The sequence below is a fragment of the Sinohyriopsis cumingii genome, chromosome 2 (assembly GCF_028554795.1).
Source record: "Sinohyriopsis cumingii isolate HCF-2022 chromosome 2, ASM2855479v2, whole genome shotgun sequence".
Lineage (NCBI taxonomy): Eukaryota > Metazoa > Mollusca > Bivalvia > Unionida > Unionidae > Sinohyriopsis > Sinohyriopsis cumingii.
Window position 1 is genome coordinate 93,606,897 of NC_142962.1, and position 26,068 is coordinate 93,632,964.

The 26,068-nt window shown below is 34.2% G+C and overlaps 1 protein-coding gene across 1 annotated transcript; it reads right to left on the bottom strand.

Annotated features, from left to right (window-relative positions):
• LOC149805387 (actin maturation protease-like) lies at positions 1-26,068 on the bottom strand. The gene is made up of 8 exons (XM_089949888.1): positions 25,969-26,068; positions 24,073-24,185; positions 23,578-23,784; positions 22,066-22,137; positions 21,207-21,325; positions 17,739-17,865; positions 15,714-15,784; positions 1-10,772 (listed from the first exon to the last, which is right to left on the bottom strand). Exons 3-8 carry the CDS (start codon positions 23,772-23,774, stop codon positions 10,375-10,377), a joined length of 984 nt encoding a protein of 327 aa, XP_089806014.1. The 5' UTR covers positions 23,775-23,784; positions 24,073-24,185; positions 25,969-26,068; the 3' UTR covers positions 1-10,374.

A 26,068-nucleotide genomic window follows, 5' to 3' on the forward strand; every position in this document is an offset into this window, starting at 1 on the left:
TAAGAGTGAATTAACTTTATTAAATCAGCATGACAAACAAACCTCAAATTAAATTTTAATGAAGTTAAGGACATAAAGTCACGACAATTGAATGTTAAACTGACATCACGTTCCCAACACAAAATGCCTGAGGAGGTTTAAAATAGGATAAAATGTGAAAAGATTTGTTGAGCTTTTTTAGCATTAAAGGCCAGTAGATATAAACATCAGTTGTGCAAAAATAAAAATAAAATTACTCCATTTTATTTATAATGTCCCTTAAAAGTTTACTTTAAATGATAATAGAAATACTTGGTGTCTGACAGACATTACTGTACAACTTGAACAGCTTTGATGTGCTTCCTGTGAAGTGTAGCTTGACAGTGCATCCAATGAAATTCACAGACCGGAACAGTGAAATATCTGATTAATCTTCCAAGGTGTAGATATATTAACATATTGAAACCTTGGCAAGCGAAGATGCAAATGATAACTGATATACCAATAACTATGGCCACATTACTAAAAATTACATAAAAAAATTTAATCATGAGCTTCTCAAAAATTGAACAATAGCATTGAAACAAACTTCACCCCAAAACAAAAAATTAACATTTTGGCATGAAAGCCTTTAAAATTTGTATAAAAAAAATGCCAATCTGCCATTAAATATTTCCATTGTTATTAAAAATAAAAAACCTTTTCTATTTTGTTTCAAAAAGGGGCTCAATAAAATTTACAGACTGCATCTAAATACAAAGACTTTTTCAAATTTTTACACAGAATGTCAGTCTGCTGCCATCAGTGATGATCATCACAAAAAACCAAAACCTTCTAGACTGCCTTTTCTATAATGAAAAAAAAGGTGCCATGTGTTGTTATGATACTGGACTTACAAGCAATTCATTTTGATAGCTGCCCAGATCAGCCCAAATTGGCTGCTGTGGTGTCTCAGAGCGAAATACTCGATTCATTTTATCGACACTATACATGTATAGCAATTCAGGATTTGAGGCGCCGTTAACAAACAATCTAAAAAGTTACTGAGCAGAATTTGACTAAATTGAAGGCATTTCACATTTGTTTAAATGCTGCAGATCTGCTTTCCAATATGGCTGTTGCAACTTGTTAGTAATAACAGAGAAACCTGTAAATGACCTCTTCCCAAAAAACCACTTAACATAACTGTATCCAATTTTTATTGAAAACATCTAACAAAAAGTCAAGACAAGTGTGTAATCTCTGGGTTACATTGACCTCTTGTCAGTTTATGTTTATTTTATTTTCTAATAAAAGCCACAATAGTAAAATACTAGATGTACATCATTTTGTACAAAAACTGGAAGGCTTTGATGCTAGAATGATAAGGATTAAATCTGGTGAAAATCAATTGATGTGGAAAAATAAACATCTGCTTGTATATCACAATGCAAAACAGTTTCATTAATGATTTCTTATGACTTGTAGATGGTCCTAAATGAAAATGGTGTTGACCTTACATCTAACAGGGTTACTATGACAGCCATATTGAAAATTTTGTTATCACTACTCCTGACAAGGAGTTTTCTCAAAAAGTATTCTTACAACATGCTGATGTACTAAAACAATGCTGCTGACCTGATTTCCATCATAACTATCATGACAGCCATCTTGAAAGTATCATTATTACTACTCTCCTCCACATATTGTCAGATCGATACAAGGTTTTTCTTTGAAAAAATTCATGTGACCTTAAGGGGGTGCTCACCAGTTATTATATGCTTTTGGGAGAGTTACTTAGGTAAGGTGAAGTTGTTTGCATTTAAAACATGCACAGTGGAGAGAATGTTGGCACACATCTATGCTACTTTGATGTAATGCGGCTGACATTTCTGTGGATATTGTACTTTTGGAATCTGTACATGATCTAAGCACTCTGCTAACTAAAATTACAGCTTCCTTGTGCTAAAAAAAAAACAGCCTAAATTAGTTTAAATTACTTTATCCTTAGCAGCTATTGAAACAGGGACAATAAATTTGGCCAAACTAGACAATACCAGCTTCTGAAAGTGCAATGAATGAATTACCAAATATATAAAATGGTTATAAAAAAGTTATCGGCTCTCTTATTTTTACAATTTACATTTTAAGTTCAGGAAGTGAAAAAATGACCAAGTGGAGCCAGAACTTTTTTCAAAGGTGCACATCTGCAGTAAGGCCAAACTTTATAACCCAAATTACACCCGTCAATCATATATCCAAATAAAGGGAATTACAGGTTCTTTGAACAATACCCAAGATATACAAGGTCCTTTTTGAATAACCAGTGAAAAAACCCAGGGAAATTCTTTTTCTTACAAATTCTAACCCCATGTAAAATAAAAATTTGTAGAACACCACCTGAGATGGCCTAAATTAAAAGGGTTATGACTTGATGTTCAACATGCTACCCATTTTAAACACCTTAAGATAGCTGCTCCTCCTGCACAAATGATCTGTCAATACCTGGTGTTTACACCCAAAGAATTTTTAAACATGTGTACTTTGTCCTGAATGAAAATGATGCAGAAAATACTTCCCAATATGGCCGCCACAATGGCCATGTAAAAATTCTTATCACTGCTCTCTTGGAGCGATGGTGTCAATGTTGTTTTTTTTTCTTTCTAAACTTATCTTGCAATATGTAATAATAAGAATCACATTGGTGCAGATATGACCACCAATACATCTTGAGCTTTTGTGAATAAATTTGAAAATCAGACCTACATGACCTAAGGGTCAAGTCAAAGGGCACTGCTTCCAGATTTGAACTTCATTAAGCTTATGAAAACACTGATTGATTTCAAGATTATTAAAGATATTTACTCCAGATCTGATCTATGTTGGCTTGTGAGCATAATAACAAAACAAGTATAAATGGATTTGTTTCAAACACACTTTGTGGATATATCAGTAGCAGAGATCTTGAAATTCTAATGGCTCTTTCTAGACTTATTGTTCTCAAAACTTCACTTTGCACCAATACATTTGTGAAATTGAATTTAAAAAAACATTCAGAGGAAATATAAATAGTTGTGACAGAAATGGAAGAGATTGTTATACCTAAATATTAAATGTACTGGAAAATGAGTCATTTTTTGTTCAGGATTTGCTGCTCTAAAGTATTAGTATTATCCTTCAGTGATTAGCTGGTTTCCTTTCAAATGATTTATTTTGTTAAATTTTTTTTCTTTCAGGAAACTTTTGAATATAATAGCTTGTGACACCCCTATTGACCATCCAGGAGATAATATTTCCAAACAAATAGTTTATTCAACTCTACTGTTTAAAAATTAACAAGAAGCTGGCTCCCTACCTCAAAAATATGTAACACCTATTTAATGAGCATTTCGAGTAAAGCTGGATAGTGGAGAAGTTTTATTTGACAAGGTTGCCTGATAGGTCTTGAAAAATGATGATAAAAATTAGTTGTAGCTAGTATCAATCGTTTCTTAATTCATTTGTAGGCTTCACATATTATGTTCAAAGTTAACATGTGCTGACACAATATGACAAACCACTTGGGGTAAGGTGCCTATAGCACAGACCCTGGGGCAATTATTCAACAACACAGTTGTTTACAAGTCCAGGAGATAAAATTTCATACCTCTTTGTTTTGTTTTGTCACTATAGGGTGTTTAATCAATTGGGATACATAATAACCAAAAAAAGCTTTGCTTGTGACAACCCTGTTGACTGTCCAACAGAAAAATAATGTGCAAACTAGATCTGGTTGAATTAAGTTTAGTCTCCAGCATTTTATTAATTGTTCAACAAAGATACAATCTGTAAACTATACCTAGTGACCTTTGAATTTTACTTTGTTAAGATTTTTATTTGGCAGTTTAATGGATCAACAAATCAAAGACAAGTCGATATAATTATATTTGAGAATTCAAATGTCTGGTTGCTCAGGTTTGTATGTGCTGGTCAAAACCCTGGATCCACTTGACATGTGGCAAATACGCTTTTCAGGAACAATAATCTGAAGAATACCTTGAAAGACAACACTTTACTAACCGTGTTTCTTTTTAAGAAATTTATTTAACTAAACTTGGCATATACGTACGTCTTCAGAGAATTAAGTGATTTTCTATCATGTTATCAGGTTCAAGGTCGAAGGCAACAAAACAGATGTTTGTACTTCACTTATCTTGTGAACATTTTAACTCGAACATACAAGAAAACCTTTCTGTCACCAAATTAGAGATTTTGGAGTTTCCTACAAATATCTCGAGTGATTGCAAAACAAATTAAACAAGATAACTGATGGGAAGAATTACCAATACATCATCAGTCCCTTCAAGGAACTCTGGCCAAGAAATGTGTCCTTGTTATGTGCATAAAATTTTCATAAACTTTCCAATGACTATATTTTATACACAAGTTTAGACAGAAAAAAGTCACTTAGTTGTACATGTGTAATATTTAAAATCCAAAGTAACTTCTCTCATTGACCATACTAGTTGTTTTTCAACAATGAATGATACACATTTAAGAATCCAATATTAAAGTCTGTTTAATTTGAATGACTATATTATGCACTCCTCTTCTGCATGATTCTCACCTCATCTAAGCAATGTATTTTTATACCATAATTTTTGTCCCACTTTTTGTATTTAATAGTAATGGATCTGTCCATACTTCTGTCTATCCATCCCACTTTTGCTTCCACACATTTGGGACACGGCTTGATAATAAGGAGACCCTGAATGAGTTCATCACTCTATGGCATGGTTTAGCAGTCATAGACCCTAACTTTCTGATCCACCCAAATTGTTTCTGCACATTAACTCCCAATAAATTTTCAAACAAATCTTGTTTTACAGCCAGCACTTCACTGTATTCAATTATCAGCATCCTGTGTCCTCATATAGCATTCAATTATCAGCATCCTGTGTCATCATATAGCATTCAATTATCAGCATCCTGTGTCATCATATAGCATTCAATTATCAGCATCCTGTGTCCTCATATAGCATTCAATTATCAGCATCCTGTGTCATCATATAGCATTCAATTATCAGCATCCTGTGTCATCATATAGCATTCAATTATCAGCATCCTGTGTCCTCATATAGCATTCAATTATCAGCATCCTGTGTCCTCATATAGCATTCAATTATCAGCATCCTGTGTCCTCATATAGCATTCAATTATCAGAATCCTGTGTCCTCATATAGCATTCAATTATCAGCATCCTGTGTCATCATATAGTATTTAATTATCAGCATCCTGTGTCATCATATAGCAGAGTTAAAGTCTGCATGAGTCTCAGCCCCACCAAGAAACGCCCTTATTAGTATTGCAATTGGTTTGCAGTTTAATACTGATGAGACACAGACTAAGTCTCATTGTAAGCATACTGCATTATTTGTTCAGTAGAATTATGGCATCTGGTTGTTAAACCCACTCACTTTGATTTTACACAGTAACCAATATTTTACATCATCATTTTGCAGACATACATCACCTTATTATCAGACCCACCCACTTACATTTCTTCGTAATAATTCCCATAACAATTTAATTTCAAGCATATTGAGGAGACAGCTTGATAATGATGGTCAAGTTTTACTACCATTGTTACTAATTTACTGTATCAGCATTATCTCCTAGCCCTTCCTCTACAAAACTATACTCCTCTAACTCCAACAAAAAGTGGGGCCACAGAATTCGCTTGTAAATCACTGATGTCATTACTTAATATTGCTTCTGCCAAAGTCTTTTTCTTAAAACCAAATATTTTTAAAAATCAAAAGGTTTTCCCTGGTTTGTAAACATTTATAGTGTATCTTCATGTGGTCATGTAGGCACATTTACTAAAAAATTATTGGTTCTAAAATTTAGTACTAATTAGTTTAACCAAAATCTATTAAATCATGATCATTGAATGCCCTGCACCTTACCTGTCATCAAGGAACTTCCAGACAAAAATTACTGATCGCTATAGACTTTTACAATTTTGGTCAGGCACTAAACTGGGTCAAGGAAAGAGCACAGTAGGTCTGTCACAATATTAGGGAGAATAAAAAAAATAATTCAGCATGCACAGCTTTCATTGTGATATCACAGCATGCAACATTCAATCTGGTTTGTACTGGATCACATTACCTTGTCAATAAATGTACAATTTTTTATACTTATCATTGAGTTTTGCCATATGAGTTTGTCGAGTCACATAAATAATGACCTTCCAAACCAATATGGATACATGAGAATCAAAATAAATTGAATAATCACCATTTAAAGTATGTGTAATCAAATTCTGAAAAACTGACACCCATTACTGAAATAGTCAATCATGACCCATTATCCACAGGCTCTACTTGAAAAACAGTTGTTTGATTTCCAGAACAAAAAACAACCTTCACTGGTTACAAGTTAAAGTCAAGCAGTAATGTCCTTGAAAAAGCTGACCATGACCCTCCTCAAAGCTTTTAGTAAACTGATGTGATGCTCCATGAAAAACTGGTAATGTACAAATCTTTGACATTTAGGTTAATCAGGGGGGTGTATAGATAGATACACAGACATGCACACAGATGTCAAAGTGATCACCATGTCAAACTTCACAAGGAAATAATGGCTAGTTAAAGACACAATTATATATATTCTTTAAAAATTAAATACTGATATAGTAAGATAATAATTATTCAAAAGATACTGAACAAACAGATAAAACATTTGATTCTAGTTTCATCACTTTGACATAAATTTATAAAAAGTACTTCATAAAATATTATGTAAAGCTTGTTAACTTTAAACATTATGACAAAATAACATAAGTAATCCAACAATGAAATATGAGAGAACTGTACAATAAATAGACGGTAAATACTTGCCCATTTTTAGCTACATTATTATTATTATTATTATTATTATTGCTATTTACTTACATGAGGAAGAACTATATATTTTGGTTGATGCAAAAAATGTCACTAAAATAGAGTCACTGCAACATCTCCATTTTTTCTGATAAACATCCCTGTAGAAAGGAGATCATGGTTTGGGTTTTAATTTTACAACACAGAAACCATTCATGGTTAAACTGTGCTGATGACAGTACAGTGCCTTGCCCAAGGACACACTGTGGAAACCAATCCAGACTGATCTGATGGTGGGAATCGAACCTGCATCTTACAGATCACAAGTCCAATGATTGGTTAACATGCATGAATTCAATGAATGAGCGTAAAACATGTCATTACCAAATTATTTTAAAACTCAAAAATATATTTCTTTAGTATGCAACATATAAAAACTGCAAAAACTACAATTTGCACAAACATAAATATATGAAATTATATGTGTTCTGCTGAAAGCAGTGTCCTGCCAGTGAAAAGCATTGATTCTGCTCATAAAGAGATGCCAACCCAAAAGCATTCTTATTTAGAATCACAGAAATTTCTTTTCTGAATCTAGATCACCCTTCTGGAATGGGCAGCAAGTTCAAGAAGCCAACTTCTATACAGTCATAATGCATCTTAATATGGGCCATTACATACCCAGGTCAGAAACAATTAAGGTCCTAAGAGAATAAATGGTACATCCAATCCTCCAATTCCAGGACCTTGAATTCTTTCAACATTGTTGCACAAAACAGTAACTATAAACATTAGTTTTCCTCACAAGTTATCTGCATATCTTCATTTCTCCTCACCTATTTACAGTCTTATTTGAACTGCTCCGGTGTCCTAGTGGTTAGAGCATCCGCCTCGGAAACAGTAGGTCGTGGGTTCAAACCAAAGACTTACAAAAATGGTACTAACAGCTGCCTTGCTAGGCGCCCAGCATTAAGAGGTTAGTGTTAGGACTGGTCGGCCTGGTAAGAGGATAATGTGACTGGGTGGGACATCATGCTACATGTCTGCGGCATAATGCCCCAGTGCTAGACATCACTATAAACTGCCACACTGCAGACATCGTAGCAATATGACTGAAAAATTGTTAAAGCTACATTAAAATTCCTAATCACACACGCAGTCTTATTTGACTGGTTTCTTGTTGCTTACATCCTGTTTATCACTCAGAGAAACATTATTTTATGTACCAGTTGATCATACTGGCACCCAAAGTACTTTCTTCCTACCTGTGTCCATACAGAAAACTTCTGTTCAAAATGTTGTTCCTGCTCCCCCCCTCCCCCTTTTGATTTTTGAGAAGTTCTTCAGTACAATTCAGAATATAGCCATTTCACTAAAAATTCATAATCATTCCATAAAATCTTGAATAGTTGGCATCTCTGTACCAGGGAACAAAGTTTAAACATTAAGTACTCAAAGTTACATATGAATACAGCAACTTTTGTTGAAGATATGTGACTTTCAAAACATTTAAAGCATGATCTTAACATAAATGACACTAATGATGATGCCATCACTGTGGTATAGATTAACCTATGAGACATTCATGGTATCTGCGTTCTAGAGAAGACTTTACTGCCATAAAAAACTGCAATACCAAAAAGCTCAGCTTTGTACAGGTTAAATGATGTAAATACCAGTATTTCTTTCATTCTTTTCAGCATATATAGCTAACTCTTCTATTCACCTTTCATCATATGATTAAGCATATTCTTACACGATGATTCATATATGAATGTCAACTCTTGAAAAAACAAAATGGTCTGGTATAATTAAAGCTTTTACTTGAGGCATGTGAAATTCATGTACCGATATTTTAAAATAAAAATTAAACAAAACACTAACCAAAGGATAACAATACAAGCTTAAAGACATGCAAAAAACAAAATAAATATGCATGTGTCAGCTTTGAGATACAAACACACGAACATGTAAATACATACACTCACACAAAGACTGATGCCAAATCTAAGGGGGGGGGGTGAACAGGCTGATGAAAGGTGGGACAATCATTGTAACATGAATATAAAAACTATTGAACTTTGAAAAATACTGTATGGTAATTGTACATTAATACTCTTTGGATATCATCTCTTATGCCACTAGTAATAAAACTGCTCAAGAGTTCACAAAAGACCCCCAATTCTGAGGCATGAGTCAACAAAAATAAACAAAACACTAACCATAGGATAACAATACAAACCTAAAGACATGTAGAAAACTAAAATATACATGTGTCACCTTAGAGATACAAACACATGTACATATATATATATATATATACATACACTTACACAAAGACTGATGCCAAATCTAACGAGGGGACAGGTAGATGTAAGGTGGGATAATCATTTTCACATGAATATAAAAACTATTGCACTGTGAAAAATACTGTATGATAATTTTATGGGAATTGTATATTAATATGCTTTGAGTGTCATCACCAGTAATAATATTGCTCAAGAGTTAACAAGATATCCCCAATTATGTGGCATGGGTCAATAAAAATAAACAAAATACAAACTAAAGGATAACAACACAGACTTAAAGACATGCAGAAAACAAAATAAATATACATGTGTCAGCTTGGAGATAAAAACACATGAACATGTATATACGTACACTCACAAAAAGACTGATGCCAAATCTAACTGGGGGTGGGGAACAGGCAGAGGTAAGCTGGGTCAATCATGCCATGCATCAATAAAACTATTGCACTTTGAAAAATACTTTATGGTGAATGTATGGGAATTGTATATTAATATGCTTTGAATGTCATCACTTATGCCACCGATAAAAAAAATTGCCCATGAGTTCACAAGATATCCCCTATTCTGTGGCAAGAATCAAAAACTCTTAAGCCATGTTCAGTCAATCTGAGAAAGTAGAATCTTTATCCCATGATGTGACCTTAATGGTGGCAACACATGAAAGGTCACTGCAATTAGAGCCTGGACACAAGATTTATGTAAGGAAAAAAAACCTCTGGAAAGTCATGGTGATTAAGATTTGACTGAAGCACGCCATTATCTTAAGATACACCCTCAGTGCAATATGGTGGTAACAGATAAAAGATATCTGAAACAGAAAAAGAAAGCAAATTTTATGTAATTTCTAGTAAAGTTATGCAGTGGACAGCCTTTAATGAAATCACCCTTCTGCACTGAAAAGTTGGCCCAACATAATGGGCTCTCTTGAGAGGGTTCAATGTTAAAAATATACTATTTTGGTGTCGGGAAAGGTAGCTTCTGGGGGTGGGGCAGGGGCTATGAAGGGGGGCAAAGAAACAGTCTTCAAAGGGAAGGCTGATGGACCAAGTGTATCCTATAAATCCCTGCTTCTCATAACAGGTCTGTAATTAAAATGTTTAAATTATATGCTTTAGTCTTATAACAATCAACTCAAAAATTGCTATGGATGTGCTAAAATTTCATATGAAATAAAACACATCCATGTAAAAGGGAGTACCTAAAAAGCAATACTTTATGAGGAAAGAAAGAATAATGTGATTTCATGTAGATGTACATGCACTACTACTGAAATTGCAAGAATTCATCTGATGTCCCTCCAAATGTACTGCCACCACTTTCCCACATAGCTCATTTTCAATTCCCCCAGCAGGTATCACATAGTCCCCCTCTCCCTTAGCAATTCGCTCAGGATCTACCTCCAAAAGGTTACAGCAACTGTCAAGAAGGTCAGTCAGAGTCCATATTCCTGTCATTTGACTCTTCCCCTGGTGACCATACACAAATATAAGTGCTGACATGTCTTGAAGATCATTTATGTTGGTAGCATTACAAATCGGATTATCAGAATGGTACAAGTCTGATATCTCACTGTCTTTGTGGAAGCTGCTTTTTTGTTGTAGGTCTTTCACAGAGCCCTTGCTATATGCAATGAAATAACCTGCAAAATACAGAAAGGGTAAACAGACTAGAAGATCCATATGAGAAAAGAGCAAACGTACATCAAAGCTTGCAAAGCAAAAACAACAACTCGAATCCTGTATGTAAAAAAAACAGCAAAATGCACAACAGTAACAAAAGGATATTCAACTGCAAAATACTTTGGCATTCCTAAGAATTTAGTTGTGAATTCATATAGCTGTTAATTTATTAAATGTTATAATGGTATTAATATAACAATGTAAAGCAAATGATAAAAGAGTACTCCATCTTATGTGAAGGCAAGTTGAATACCATATCTACATTCCTCCAAAAACTGTGATCCATGGCCATAAATATGAAGGACATGCTATAATCAGGCATCTAGTAATAAGCAATTAAGTTATAAGTGAACAAGAGCCCTCAAAAGGACTGACATGCTACTAGCCAAAAAGAATTTTCAGGAATCAAATACAAGTCCATTTCTACTTTTAACTGCTAAGTACTGAAACCATCTATGATGCTACTGAGAAAGTCCAACATATCATTTCTACTAACAAAACTTTTTCTTTGTTTTTCTGTTAACCTATTTACAAGATTCCTGTCAAATGCAAAACAAAATAAGCCTTTGACCTTGAACGCACTACCATGGATAGAAAATTAATGAACTTGTCCCAAGCAATATCAAGATATAATCACACGCTAAGTTTGGTTAAACAGTCCACCCTCAATTTCCTGCCAACTTTCATAGCATCATGAAAATGGTAGCAAATTGAGAGTGGTGAGAGTTTGATTGAAAGTCATCATTTATGTTTGGTGTAAAGATACATTTAAGAATTTTGTTTATATTTTCCTTTTCTTACAGTACTGATTTTGCTTAAAAGAACATAATGCAGAACTGCACAAATAAATATTATGATAATTTCCAATGTAAAAGAATATGTGTTTAGAAATACACCAAAATTACCATGGTGTCGACTGCATTTAATCCTTACAAATTATCCTCTGGTGTCAAAAAAAAGTCCACAATAGAACATTGCTTGTTCTTGTCAGCTGCCAGTTTATCTAGTTTTTCTAAGTTCTAGGCACACATGAATGCGATGCTCCTCACCAAGGTCCCATGATACAAAAAATCTTATTACTATTCTTAATGTCAGATTCCTTCCAGCTGCACATGGAGCAAGTGAGAACATATTTATTTCAAGCATATCTCCATCTTGCCATTTCCAAAACTGTCAAATCGACAACCAAATATCCATAAATGCTCTATTAAACTGTAATATCGAAATTGAAGCTAGAAAAAACATCACTGATTAAGATGGTGAGTTCAGAATTTTGAATAGCTGGTTCTAAAAACATCAAAGAAATGGGGTTCTGCAGAGATATCTAAAGTATGTATCCAACATCAATGCACAGTCTCAGTGCTGACATTATCACAAGCCATTTTTATAAAGCAAATATCATCACTAAGTAGCATTGCAGGAGTCTCTTTTCTGTCGATACAAATAAATACTTCAGATAATATCAATGATAGTGTGCCGTGAATACTTATATAAGCCCCACATCAAAGGGATGCTAATGCCTTGTGGTTGCAGTAACTGGACATTAATTGTGGGGGGGGGGTACCAGTTCATTGGTAATTATGTGACAAGGGATGTTGTCCATCAAAAGCCAATATGTTTGTCTCAACTTTTGTATTAAGATCTTTAAGCCATTCAGGGAATACTGTTAATGTAATCCAAGCCGTTTTAATGTCATAATAAACAGTTTGTGATTAAAGTCACACAACACATTATGGATTGGCTGATTTTCCAATTATATGTGGCTGCAATTGTTCTCAGGCCTCATCATTATAGCCAAACAGAACTGTGAGTCTCTCCTTATCTATTTATATTCCCTTAGTGTTCTCTTTGGTTGATGGGGATGTGACAGGTAACATTTTAAAGAAAGTCCAGTCTCGTGCATGTGAAATATATATATATATATATATATATATATATATATATATATCTTTCCAAGAACTTTGATAGCCTGCCAGGAAATGGTACATCAATCAATTATAAATTTTGGATCAAAACTCTCTGGAGATAATACAGCATGAAATGCTGTGCCTAGTTTAAATTTATCAAATTGTTAGAAAAATTAAAGTCAGTAATATCAGGTTCATAACCAAAGGACTTTTATCCGAGTCTCATCAATCATAGGAATGCTGTGTGTTCTGGAGTTAGAAAACCCCATGTATATGCCATATCCAGATCTGCATACTTGCAATTTTCTGAATTTTCTTAGGTGACTACCCATTGTTCACCCTGACCAAGAATATATATGACAGTTTATCTTTTGATACAATAGACCCACATAGCAATTCATCTTTCAACATGTGAGACCCACAGAGCACCAAGTGGTTACTTATTTCTTGATAACTTGCACTGGATGCAGCTTAGAATAGTGCACAACCTTCTTTCTAACAGGATCCAAAACAATTTTCTTTCACTAATCTATACCACAATAGTTTCACAAATCTAAATGGCAAACACAAATATTTCACCCTTTTTAACCAAAGTAGACCAATATTTTCACTAAAATTATGCCAGCTGAATCATTTACAATGGCCAATGTCAACTGGGTTATCATTTGAGGAACATCAATACCATGGTTATAAAAATATATATTCCAATGTTAAGTGGATGAGGGTGAGGGAAGAATGATAGTCACTAATCAAATTCGCTTGGCTCGTATACAGAGGGATTCACTAACATAAGCTGATAGTCTAAGAGGCTTCATAATGTTAACATTTAACCTGAAAGAGATGAATGATGTTCATACATGGTACATGCTTGACGATTGACAAGGATGGCATGTACATATGGAAATTTAAGAACAAAACAATTGGGACATGATAATTTATGAGCAAAAAGCATGGGTGGGAAGAGAAGGAGAGGAACATGAAATTGTGTGAGCAGTGTAACATTTTTTGGAAGGAAAAACAAAAATGACTAAATTGGTATCATTAAATGTATTTTGCAGATATATCCGCAGTCTGGGTTAAATAATAAAAATTCATTCAAGCTTGTTTGTGTTATCATGCTTAAAGCTACAGCTACAAACCTAATTCAAGACCACTGAATTTGAATTAATTTTTAATGCTGACTACCAACTTGTTTGTTGGAATAAAAGTTCTGGTCATAATTCACTTGAGAATGATGCTCACAAGTTCAGTGTAGCACAAGAATGCAAGCAATGACCTTTGATTTGACCCATATTTCAATTAGGTCCAGTGTTCATATATCCTTCACAAAAAAGTGCAGATATGCTGTTGATCAGAACTGCACAATTTAAATTCTGAACCAATTCAATATTGTAAGAATTATTTTAACGAAAATCCAATATCAGTTCAAGCAAAAGGGGATGTGATAACAAATTCTTTGAGACATATGTGGTCAGGTAAGCATAATTTTTATTCAGAACTTTTAAGCTACAACATATTTCACTCAGTTCTGATGGAAAAAAAACATGCAGATATGGCCAAACCTTTCAGAAGAAGTAGCCATATAAAGATTTTCAGGGCAACCACTAAGGCAGCCATTTTGGAGGTTATATCAGCATCCTTTTAATGCAGAGCAACTATATAATGAAAGAAAGTACATGTACTTGAAAAACAATTATCAGCAGGGCCATCCATTCTGGAGAAGTAGCTGCTACAAGATCAGTCAAATTTTGGAAGGTCTCGTTGACATAATTTTCATTTAGGACCAACTATATAAAAGTAAGAAGCATTTAGTGAAAACAACATTAAAATGACCATCCCTTTAAAAGGACATTAAAATATTAGATTTTCAAGAAGGCTTCCACAACCATCATGTTGGAGCTCTTACCAGCACCATTTGTATTTAGGATTAATTAGATATCACAAGAAGTCTTTAAACGAAAACTCCATTCCCAAATGACCACTGGGACAGAAGAAACAGATAAAACAATATTTTCAAGGTAACTACCACAGCAATCATATTGGAGGTCAGATCAGTACCATTTTCTTTTTGAACCAACTATACATCATAAAAAGTCTTTCAATGCTAACTCTGTGTTAATATGACCATCCAGTTAATAACAAGATTCTCAAAATGGCTATGTTTAGTGGTGGCCATACTGGCTGTCTGAGAGGCAACATTTATGATTTCAGATCAAATGGACATCATAAGAGGTTTTGAAGTTAAAACCCCATGTGAATACTACCATCTGATCGGCAGTAGCAATAACAAGATTTTCAAGATGGCCACTCTGGCACCCATTGTGAATGTTGGTTGATTGGTTAGCCAGTTGGGTTTTAATAGCACTTTCAACACAGTACTGGCTACATCAATGCAAGAAAATAAAAGCAAACTGCCTTTCTAAGGAACACACTGAGACAGCCAGCATGGGCAGGTACCCTTGAACTGCGAGTCTGGCCCTCTACCAACTGACTTGCCATGGTTCTGCATATTGGATATCTGCGGCACCAATTTTATTGGAGACCAAGTATACCATCGTATGAATGTGTTTGTAAAGCTTCATCGCATTTCTCCCAGTAGTTAACGAGTAGCAATAAGAATCTTGTGTTAACAGATACCAGACTCTGGACATCAGGCCATCACATAATCTCTTCTGATATATGACTAGCTGAGCTAAAATAATTAAACCAAATTGTACTGGTTAAAGTAACTGCAAAATTACAATGGAGAATCTGCCAACTGACGACAGTGAAGATATTTTTCTAGAGCCTTGTGTTGCTCTATAAAAGTTTGATGCCAGCATCATGTAACATTTATTGATTAAGTCATGCAACAGTAGTTCCTAGTAAACTGACGGTAACTCAAAATCATTGTCTCTCTTTTGAGATCCCACCCAACCTATATGCAACAGTAGTATACTTTGGATCAATAAAATTTTTTTACATGTACTAAAACACATAGGTTAGAAGCCTTACCTGTAACAAGTGCCCAGTGAGCTTTGTGTCCCCGCTTTAAAACTGGAGCAAAATTCTTATCCGAGTCATAGGTACACTTTATTAAGGAAAAGATGCATTCACTTATGTACATGTGATAAAAATAATGCAAGCAATTTGTACACTGTTGGCCCAAATGACTGGTGTTAGCAAATCTACTGTATCTTTATTACAGCTCTATAATAACTTCATAAGGTGTTGGAATAATTACTATTTCCACACTAACATGCAAAAATATATAATGCTAAACATAAGTCTTCATTGTTAGATACTGACACATTTATAAACGTCACTGGTTCTCCCATCAGTTATTCTACCAAAGGCGAGTTCAAGCTGATTTAACTTATGCAGTTATAAATACATTTTATAGGTTTATGTATATGTCTTATTCATATGCCATGTATTCCTACTTGAAAATATATACAGTTGAATGGGGATATATTAAAACTGCAGCTGAAAACATTTATATACATGTACCAGTTTGAAACAACCCATACAGCACTTACACGGGAGCACATACATAGGTGTTTTCTAGTAACATCAAAACCTTAACCTCTAATTTCAATGTTGCTAATAAAATATAGCCTTACCTATGATAATGAACTACAGCATTTAAGTCCATATATGAATGACCCAGATCCTTCTTTCCAACTGAACTGGCACACAGCCAAGACCTATTATGGCACCATGCATGTCATGTGGGTGTATATATTTTTATAAACTGGGATTTCTTAATATGATTACTCAGAGTTTCTAGTTCTGGTACAACAAGCCATAGATAGGGTTGCAAATGTATGGTTTAAATATTTGTCTATGTACTTGTATTAAACATCAAGCATTTTATTTGCTTTGTTGCTTTTTGTATTTTAAACAAAAGTGAGTGATAAAAAAACATCTTGACCTTAGAGTACTTCTTGAATTCCAGAACATAGCAATGTCCCGTATATTTCTAACCTAAAATTTTTCTTTTTAGGCTACATATGTTATCACAAATTTCTACAAACTGGATATTTTCCTAAGTGTATGTGCCAAATAAATTATGAAAACAAACCAATAATGAAGAGGCACAGACACAATAATGTTTGCCATAATGACCACTTGACAGGTTCATTTACGGTTTTAAACTGATTTTATGAAGAAAATAACACAATTATGGTAGTTGTTGTGGGGTTTAACGCCATTTTTCAGCACACAATATGCTATGTATGGCGGCCAGTATTAATGTCGGAGGAAGAACCTGGAAAACCCCAGAAAGAACCACCGACCCACAAGAAGCTACTGGCAAGCTTTCTCACGTACCCACATTGGCCGAATCCTAGACTCGAACCCACACAGACAGAGGTGAGATGGCAGTGATCCATAATGGAGAGCACTTTAGACCACTCGGCCACTCGGGGCCCCCCAATTATGGTAGTTAAAATCAACAGGAAATATATTCAGAAAGTGCTTTCTGTGATTCTATTCTTAAAACACAAATTTTTGTTTACATACTGATGCTAAGTTCTAAAACATGAATTGGTATGTTTTCATCATCAAATGATAACTTGCAGAAATGGGACAGTGATAACTATTGTTTTTTGCAGGGGGGTATGTTAATGGTCAATCAGCTATTCAAACATATACCTGTAAATGTGCAAAAGTTTGTTTTTTCAGCACAACTGATATAAACACCTGCTAAGGTTGCATGAAATGCATTTCGTTTGGAGCTGCAACACTGTAACTACTCAAGAGAGCATTTCAAAACCAGTAAACTACTGTCAATCAGTTTACAATTAAAATATTACAGGGTAAAGTCACTGCTGCTTTCCTAATAGACAAATGCAAAGCCACATTTTATTTGGCAACTTAGCCACCCACTTCAACTAGTAGCATGACCTCTGAATAACATTATTTTTTTACAAATTACATACCTGAGCTGCCTTGTCTCTACAGCAACTTCAATAATCTGTGAGTTGTTCACTTAAGGAAGAACATACATAATCATGGTTTGTACATAGAAAAGGATATGGTACCAAGAGCACGTGACCTTCCAGAAGATGCTGATAGAAGTCCCTCCTCCCTGCCTCAGTATTAACATCAATCATATGTGTTTCACAGGCATACATCTCCTTCAAGATCTGCTCCATACATTTGGCTAATAAAGAAAAGATACAATCAACTCCACTGCCCAGAAATGAGGACTGAACCAGGATACAAGTTAAGTGGATCTCACTTTACAAGAGATTAGTGTCTAATAGTCCATTTACATATATATGTAAATTTGTTACATGAATAGATTTGCACACATAAATTTGCAGATGTACATTTGCATGCAATGCAAATTTTAGCATATAACACAATAAAGCCAGGCCCTGCACATCAAAGAAATCTAAGTTCTTAATCATTAGCAACAAGTGCTATTTATTTCCAAAGACAGTTGTTGAAGAAATCTCAAGAGTTATATTAATAACAATTATCCACTAGTCACCTTGAAAATAGCAACATGCAGTCAAACAATCTGACTTGTGCGAGTCAACAAGCCTGGAACATTTCAGAGCCTACTCACAAACTACCAGTGGCAAGATTAGGACTTGAAAGTCTGCAACTACAGTATACATACAAATATTATGATTAATATTTAACTGATATCAATATTTATTCCCTATTTGTCAAAACTTGCTTCAAATAGCAAAAAGTCTCATGATCATCTCTGCACAAGAAAATGCGATGATGTCTTTAACAATGACTACATGACAGAAGTGAGTGTATCATGTGTCTTATTTAGGCTTGAATAAAAAGTAACACAAGAAAGAGTGAAAACAACAAGCTTTGAAAAATATAATTTATTTCCCTGGAAAAATTCTGTACAAATAAAAAAATATGAACTTTCGGTTTTAAGAGTCAAATCCTAAAATAATCCAAGAATACAATTTTAGAAGTCCTAATAATAAATTGTTCTAATGATTTCAAGTTCGAGTCCTGACAAAGGATCCAAGATGGAAGACAATAATGTATGCTGTAACTTGTAGTTTGTTGAAGTCTACAGTTTCTTGTAGAAAGAAGAAATATCACTCCGGTTTTCGAAATCTGAATACATTTTCATAAGAGCTGTCTTTGTTCAGGAATTTCATATGAGCACAGGCATTTTCCCAGGAAAAAAAGGAATTAATCCTTTTGAATCCAAATAATTTGAAATAACTCCAAATGTCACAACACTTTCCAGTGTAAAAGCCCAAGTGAGAATATCTCTCTAAAACAAATGTTATATCGTATTCTAAAACACAGTTTTGAAAATGTCCAAGTTGTGATGTCGAAAGGGGGATCACTTGATCATGTTTATATCATGTACGCATAACATGACCCTGACGAAAACCAATTATTTTACTCTAAGAAATAAGATAAAAAAATTGTTTACATCTTAAACCATGTAGTCCCATCATGACCTCTACAACAAACAATCATTTTAAAATTAAAATAGAACTTATTTATTTGGCTACTACTAACTTTGAATCAAGGAGTTTACTAAAATGAACAGTCAAGGTTACACTATTTTCTGGAAAAAGTAGGAGTTCTGCAAACATAACTACATTATTTTGACATATAATGAAATTTAAAAAACATAAAAAGGTTTTAAAACTTACAAACAACTGAATCAGATATAATTAAATCAAATATCCATAACATGTGAAATAAAGGATTGACAGATGAAAGAAACTGTGTGCATTAATGTAACAGAACTATGTGGTATATATACATTCTAAATAAATGTTCATATATATGTATCACAGTGAGATGATTGAGTATAAAACCTGAGAAGATAAAGCTAAATGAACTGAACATGACCTCTTTCATTCTCAAATACTTAATTTTTTTTAACTTGCCTGCTGGGAAGTCCCTTATAAACCTGAGTTTGTTTGAGCTGAGGCAAGTAGAACTGTCATGCCATGTGTATGCTTTCATTCACATTTTAGCATGAATCAACTTTTGTAGGTGCATTTAAGCCATGTTGACCTATGAATGTTTTTCTTTTTTTTGGGGTGGGTGTTTGGTGTTTAACTGCTTATATCATTCAAAATGTCTCTGCAAAATATTTCAGAAATCTGGATTTGAGAAATATATCAAAATGTGAAAACATCTCTTCCAGTGTTAAATACCATTGAATCATATGCAAATTTATAATGATGGTCACATTATGTTACTTCCCCAGTGACAAAACCAGTCTGGTAACACTTTAACTTTCTTTCCATGGATCTGTCTTTAACTACTTTTAATATGAATGATTGCTGGACGTACTTTATATAAATATAATTTCTACCTCACCATATGTTTTATAAAAACTAAATTTAAAAATAGAAAAAGTGAATCTTAAGAGAAGGGAAGACTCAGCTCAAATTTTGCACAAAAATAACAAAATAATGAAGTACAAATTTTAAGACAGAGGAAATTCAGTTTAAATAGCTGCAGAAACATGGGTTCCAAATGTAAAGGTAATCTTCTAATTTAACAGGTGTCATATCTATGTCAATTTTATCAAATCTGACCTGTCAGATTTATAATAATCCAGATACTGTTGTTGTTGTTGTTCTAGGGTTTAACACCATTTTTCAGCACAATATAGGCTATGCATGGTGGCCAGTATAACTGGCGGAGGAAGAACCCTGGAAAACCCCGGGAAGAACCACCAACCCACAAGAAGCTGCTGGCAGGCTTTCCCACATACCCACGCTAGCCAAGCCTTGGACTCAAACACATGCAGTCCAGATACTACAATAATTATAGTTTCAGTGCAAGTACCATATGCACTCACTCACAAGTCAAGTCCAATTGTAAACAACACAGACCCTGATCTGTCATTGCATACTGCACCAGCAGATCAGGGTCTATGCTGCTTGTTCAACTGATTGCTCCTAACAAACTGAACAGACCAAAATATGAAGGTGCATTATGCAATGGCAGATCTAGGTCTGTGCAGTTTGTAGTTGGATTCAACATGAAGGCAAGTATATGTGCTACTTCAAAAGTCATGATGGAAGCAATTTTAGTCATTCATGTACAAAGAGAGGTGACAAATAGGGGCCATAGTTTTGTTTGTTTCATTTCTTGATCCAGATTTTAGAACAAAATTTAAAAATTTTATGAGACAACATTTTTCATACTGACTTAGATAAGACAGGTTTTTATTGTCATTTCCTCATTTTGTTCTGCAATTATTATAAGATTATAAGAGAAGGTAACCAAATTAGGGTATTTGGTATATTTTGTTACTTCTAAAGAATACAATTTTAGCTGTAGCCCTTGTCAAGAAGTTACTATATTTAGTATGAGGATATATTATATTCAGAAGCAATTTCTTGAAGGCAATACAAACAAAATGTACAAGCATTTGCACCTGAATAAAATGAATTATAAACTACATGGTAACAAAAACTGTATTCAATAATAAAAAAACATACACAACATCTGATTTATTTTGCCTGATCAAGCTCTTTCATTTACCTGAGAATAGTTCCCCCTGCTTTGTGAACCCCCTGTCTCTGCTCCATGACAACACCTGATCAATGGTGGGACCTTTCTTCAGTAAAGAACCCATCATTGCCATTGCAACAAATCCACACCTGTAGCAAAGCATATGTATAAATCATATATTGATAATACTGGTTTTTTTATAAAACAGAAACTTTAGAATGAAATTCTATCATTTTTCCATTTTCATCTTTCAAGTTGATATTTAAAAATGTTAATTCAATTAACACACTAAATATCAGCATGAAAGATGAAAATGGAAAAATTATGGAGTTTCATGGTAAGACTGTAGTGTATTACTCGCAGAATCTCCATCACTTTTACTCTCTCTGCACAGCCACCATGAATCAAAAGGTAATTTTTTTAAAATTTTGGTCATCTTTAAAAAATATGGACTTGGGGCAAACAATTGGGAAACTGAGATTTTTGTACTTTTAAATAATAATTCGGGATCATCCCGAGCAAATCAGGATAAATGACAGGTCTGAACCACTCCCTCCCCACATTTTAAGAAAAGGTGGAAACTTTCTCAATATAAATAGATTTAATGAAGAATAACAGTAGGGCTTGGATATATGTTGAATGATTTCTGTTGATTTTTAAGCAAAAATTGTTTAAAAAATTAATGTGAATCCTGCAAACACCTTTAAAAATTGCTCTAATCTGTATACAACTTAATTCATTTCCTGTGTAAACTCTTCCAAACATTACCCTTTAATAATATTGTAGCAAGAACAATATCAAAGGCTTGCCTGAGATAGCAATGGTGAACAAGTTTACTTAAATAGAAATAAAAACTCAAAGTGGATACATTGTCAGTATTAAAACTTACTGTGGTCCAGTCTGTAGTATAGGTTTCACAGGTCGATAAAAGGACAGGCATTCATACTGATTCATAGGATTTCTGCAAAAGTTACAAGATTTATCAATAATTAATTTTCACCTGCAATAATTTTATTTTCAGAACACTACTTAAAGACAATTTGTCACTGTGTTACAACGAACAACATTCTGTGAACTCAGACCCTCTTTTCAGAGATCAGTCCTACAGCTATACATGAAATGTAAGTGACTCAAGCTATGGGGAGCTTGTAACAGATTTTGGGGTAAGAGATTCTGGTCCATTTTCAAAAAGATTTTGAAGAGACAATCAAAAACGCTGCTGACATCAATGATAAGGACAATACCAAATATGCTAGAGGACAACTCAGACGACAGTCAAGCAAAATAATCATACAATAGGTAATTATTAAATTTGAACACTTTCAGATTAACAAAAAGTCAAAGATTTCATTTCAAATTATATGTAAGCTGTTCCAAAAAATATGGGCAGAACTTTTGTTCATGGTCCAAGATGACTTGTTCCCCCACTGCCAATGTTCTACATAACCTGGTTCTGATTCCACAGATCTGGATGAGGAAACTGAAACAAATTTCAGAAACTGAATCACAATTTTAGCTCTTATTATCACAATATAAGAGTTCACTTGTATCTCTTTTTGTTAGCCTTGTTGACCCAACTTTTATTTCTGTGCAAATAGCTTGAGAAATGTCATATTAATTAATGCAACATACATAACCCTGATTAATTATAAATAGATCATTTCTAAAAAAGAGAACTCCATTGCTTTTCATTGGTCTCAAGCTGGTTATAAATCTGGTTGAAGTCCAGTAATATTTACAGTAGTTGCTGGTGGGTGGGTCTAGCAATCTAACAGTCCTCTAAATGAGAATGGTGACAATCAAACTCATTGAAAGTCTCATCACTATCATGCAGCGTACCAAATTTAGCTGAAACAAAAATGGAGTCATTATGCAGAAATGAAAGTGAGTTCTACAGTCATGGACTATAATTCTGCTCAACAAGGATTCAGAACAATAACTTTGCGCAGAGCCAAAGGGTTCACAAAGCAGAGGCAAATATTCTCAAATCTGCTCAAACTTGAGCATGATCTCATCAATATACTGCAATATACCAAATCTGGTTGAAATCCAATGAAATGGTAATGCAGTTATTGTGCAAAAACAAACGCGGGTGGGTCAAGGGCTAGAACTCTGCTAAATAAGGATGCAAAATGTTGGCTAATTGAACTCAGTCAAAATCTCTTCAACATCTATCTTCATTCAAAATATGGCTGAAATTCAATAACAATCAAAGGTGTTATTATGTGATAAATGAAAGTGAGATATATGGACTGATGGATACAATGACAGGATAGAATGGATAACAGACAGACCCAATTCAGTGTCTCCACTTTTGCAAAACAAGTGGTGAAAAATTAAATCACACACTTAGCCAATTTAAATTAAAGTTTAATCAAGCTAACCAAATGCATTCCCTTACAAAATTAAGTCAGCAGCATAGCTGTAAGCCCGTCTCCCAACACTCTCAAGGCTAGATTCACTGATGGATGTTTTAGTGGTCTGTGAGAGATCTCCTCTTGGACATTTCTTTATATTTGCAGCTACAACAGGAAGAAGCAGACAAGGTGGTTGGGGTGGAGGTGGAGGTAAAACTGCAACATGTATCTCAGCAGCCATGTTTCACTTCCTTGAATAAATAAATAAAGAAAAAAATAATTAAGGTTTAAGAAACATAACTGTCTCTGATTACTAGATCTTTGCTTTACAGACATTTCAACATTATCAGGTCGAGCAAAGTTTTCTGACATTATCTATAACAGAAGGCATGTGCCTCTAATTTACAGATAAATAGAATCAAGTTACTGATAAAATTTCAAATGTCTGTTTGAACATTAATGGAATTTTGTACTGTGATAAATAACACTCATAAAACTATTGTTATCTACATGCATTTTTAAAAAAGCACTGGGGATACCCTCCATCTATCCATATTTTTGTCTGTTCATTCATCTGTTACAACAGCCACTCTAACACTGCTGGGTGGAATTTCACAAAACTTTGTGGTTATCTTGTCCCTGTGGTAACCATCTATAAAAGAGGTATTAAATTGAAATGAAATGTTAAAATAATTTTGTCCACTGAACTACATACATGTTCCTACATTTTTGTGCAATTCATTTCACATTTATCTAAATTTACCTTCAGCTGGCCCCATATAGTCACTATTTTGATGGATGGGGTATATTAAAACACTAAATTCCAAAGCTGTTTTATCATGGTAAGCAAGATTTCCCAAGAAATTCTGAGCATGCAACATCTAGTGGTTGTTTACCTACACAAAGCTGTAATCAGAAAGTGCACAAATCTCTCAGAGCAATATTTCCTCAAAAATGTCAAATTTTTGGGAATTCTTGAATGAAAAACCACAAACTTCCCCTTTTTTGCAAGTGCATAGCAGTTAAAATTATACCTGTTCAAAACTCCTATTAAACTTGTTACATCTTCATCACTCCTAATTACCAAATACCTTCAGTCTTGTTTGCGGATTATTGCTTACCAAACAGAAACTGGTAGCGCTGTATACGTCACAACAAGGCTGGGCATGGGATTTCATTCTACGGTTTCCAATAAGGACCAAAACTGACAATATGCAATAAACACTCCCTCAAAAATAGGAAAGCATAATACAAAAACGTTTCAATTTTATTTCAATAATAATAATAATAAAAGATTTAAATTTAGATACTGTAATACTGAATATATTCTGGAAATTTATGCTGTGTATTGAATGCAGCTCTGCAGGCATGTCAGTCTATCTTGCAGCTTGGTATGCTGCAAACCACTTTTAGATAAAGGAAATATAACCCTCAATGCCAACCCAGGGCCAGAGAGACTATTTGTAAACGAGAAAGAGCAGTAATTGGTCAGTCACGAAGTACTGTGATGAGGTTAGTTATGGATACAGGTAAACAAGTAGTACCTTAGGTTAGTACCCCCCTTTTAAATAAAAAGAAGTAGATTAACATATTCCTCATATTGAAAAAATTGCTGAACATTTTAAAATGGTGTGGAGGAATTGGTAATGAGATGAGCAAATGATTAAGTTTTGGAATCATTAAGGTTTTCGAAACTGTTATTTTACCAAGTGATATTAAGGATAGTCCTACATCAATCCTGATATTCCCACAAAACATACAAAATATCAGGGTCCTTTTTTTACACTTTGGCACTTGTCAGATTTAAGGTTGGGGTTTTTTTTCGCTATTTTATTTAAGGGGGGCGGGTCGGGGGAGAACTTGTTGGTCGGTCACTCTGGGTGCTGAGGCATAATCCTACAACGTACGACGTATCCCATGTTTGTTTAGTGATACGTCTTACATTGTAGGACTATATAGATGAGGCAATGCCTCCAGTGCTGGAGCTAGTACCGTTGCTTGCAATTTACTTAGTCCTACATGTAAGACATGGCACATGTTAATTTGCGCCAGGTCTTACATGTAGGACTAGCAATTTACTGATACATCACACATGTATCGCAGTATATAAACTGTATCGTAGTCCTACATGCAAGACCTCGACGCTGATTTTTATGTCGTGGGCGTCAAGCACTAAAACAAAAAATAACATGTGCTATGTCTTATACTGTCGGACTAAACTGTATCGTTGCTTATAAATCATACATGTAATACATATAGTTTAGTTGGTGATGTATCTTACGTTGTAGGAATAGTAAATTAAATTGTAAGCCACGATTATACAAGTCACTGTGGTCACCGGTCATTAATTTCAGCTCATTACTCTCTTTCAGTCTGTAAATCATTAATAGTCTGATCTCTCATTACATTTATATCAGACTTTTAGTCGTTATTACCTTCACCGACCTAAGTAGTTAGATAGTAAGCTAGCAAAAGAAACGCTGCGGGGATAGTATTTTCAAGGGGTTAAAGGCTAGGTAATTTTGATCACTGAGA

Excerpts from the sequence above, each read along its gene's own strand:
- LOC149805387 (XM_089949888.1), bottom strand. The coding sequence starts at position 23,774 with ATGGCTGCTGAGATACATGTTGCAGTTTTACCTCCACCTCCACCCCAA. Across the intron at positions 15,785-17,738 it reads GGTCACGTGCTCTTGGTACC|CTATGACTCGGATAAGAATT; the intron begins ATATCCTTTTCT and ends AATAAAGTGTAC. Across the intron at positions 10,773-15,713 it reads TCACTGGGCACTTGTTACAG|GTTATTTCATTGCATATAGC; the intron begins GTAAGGCTTCTA and ends TGTATTTTGCAG.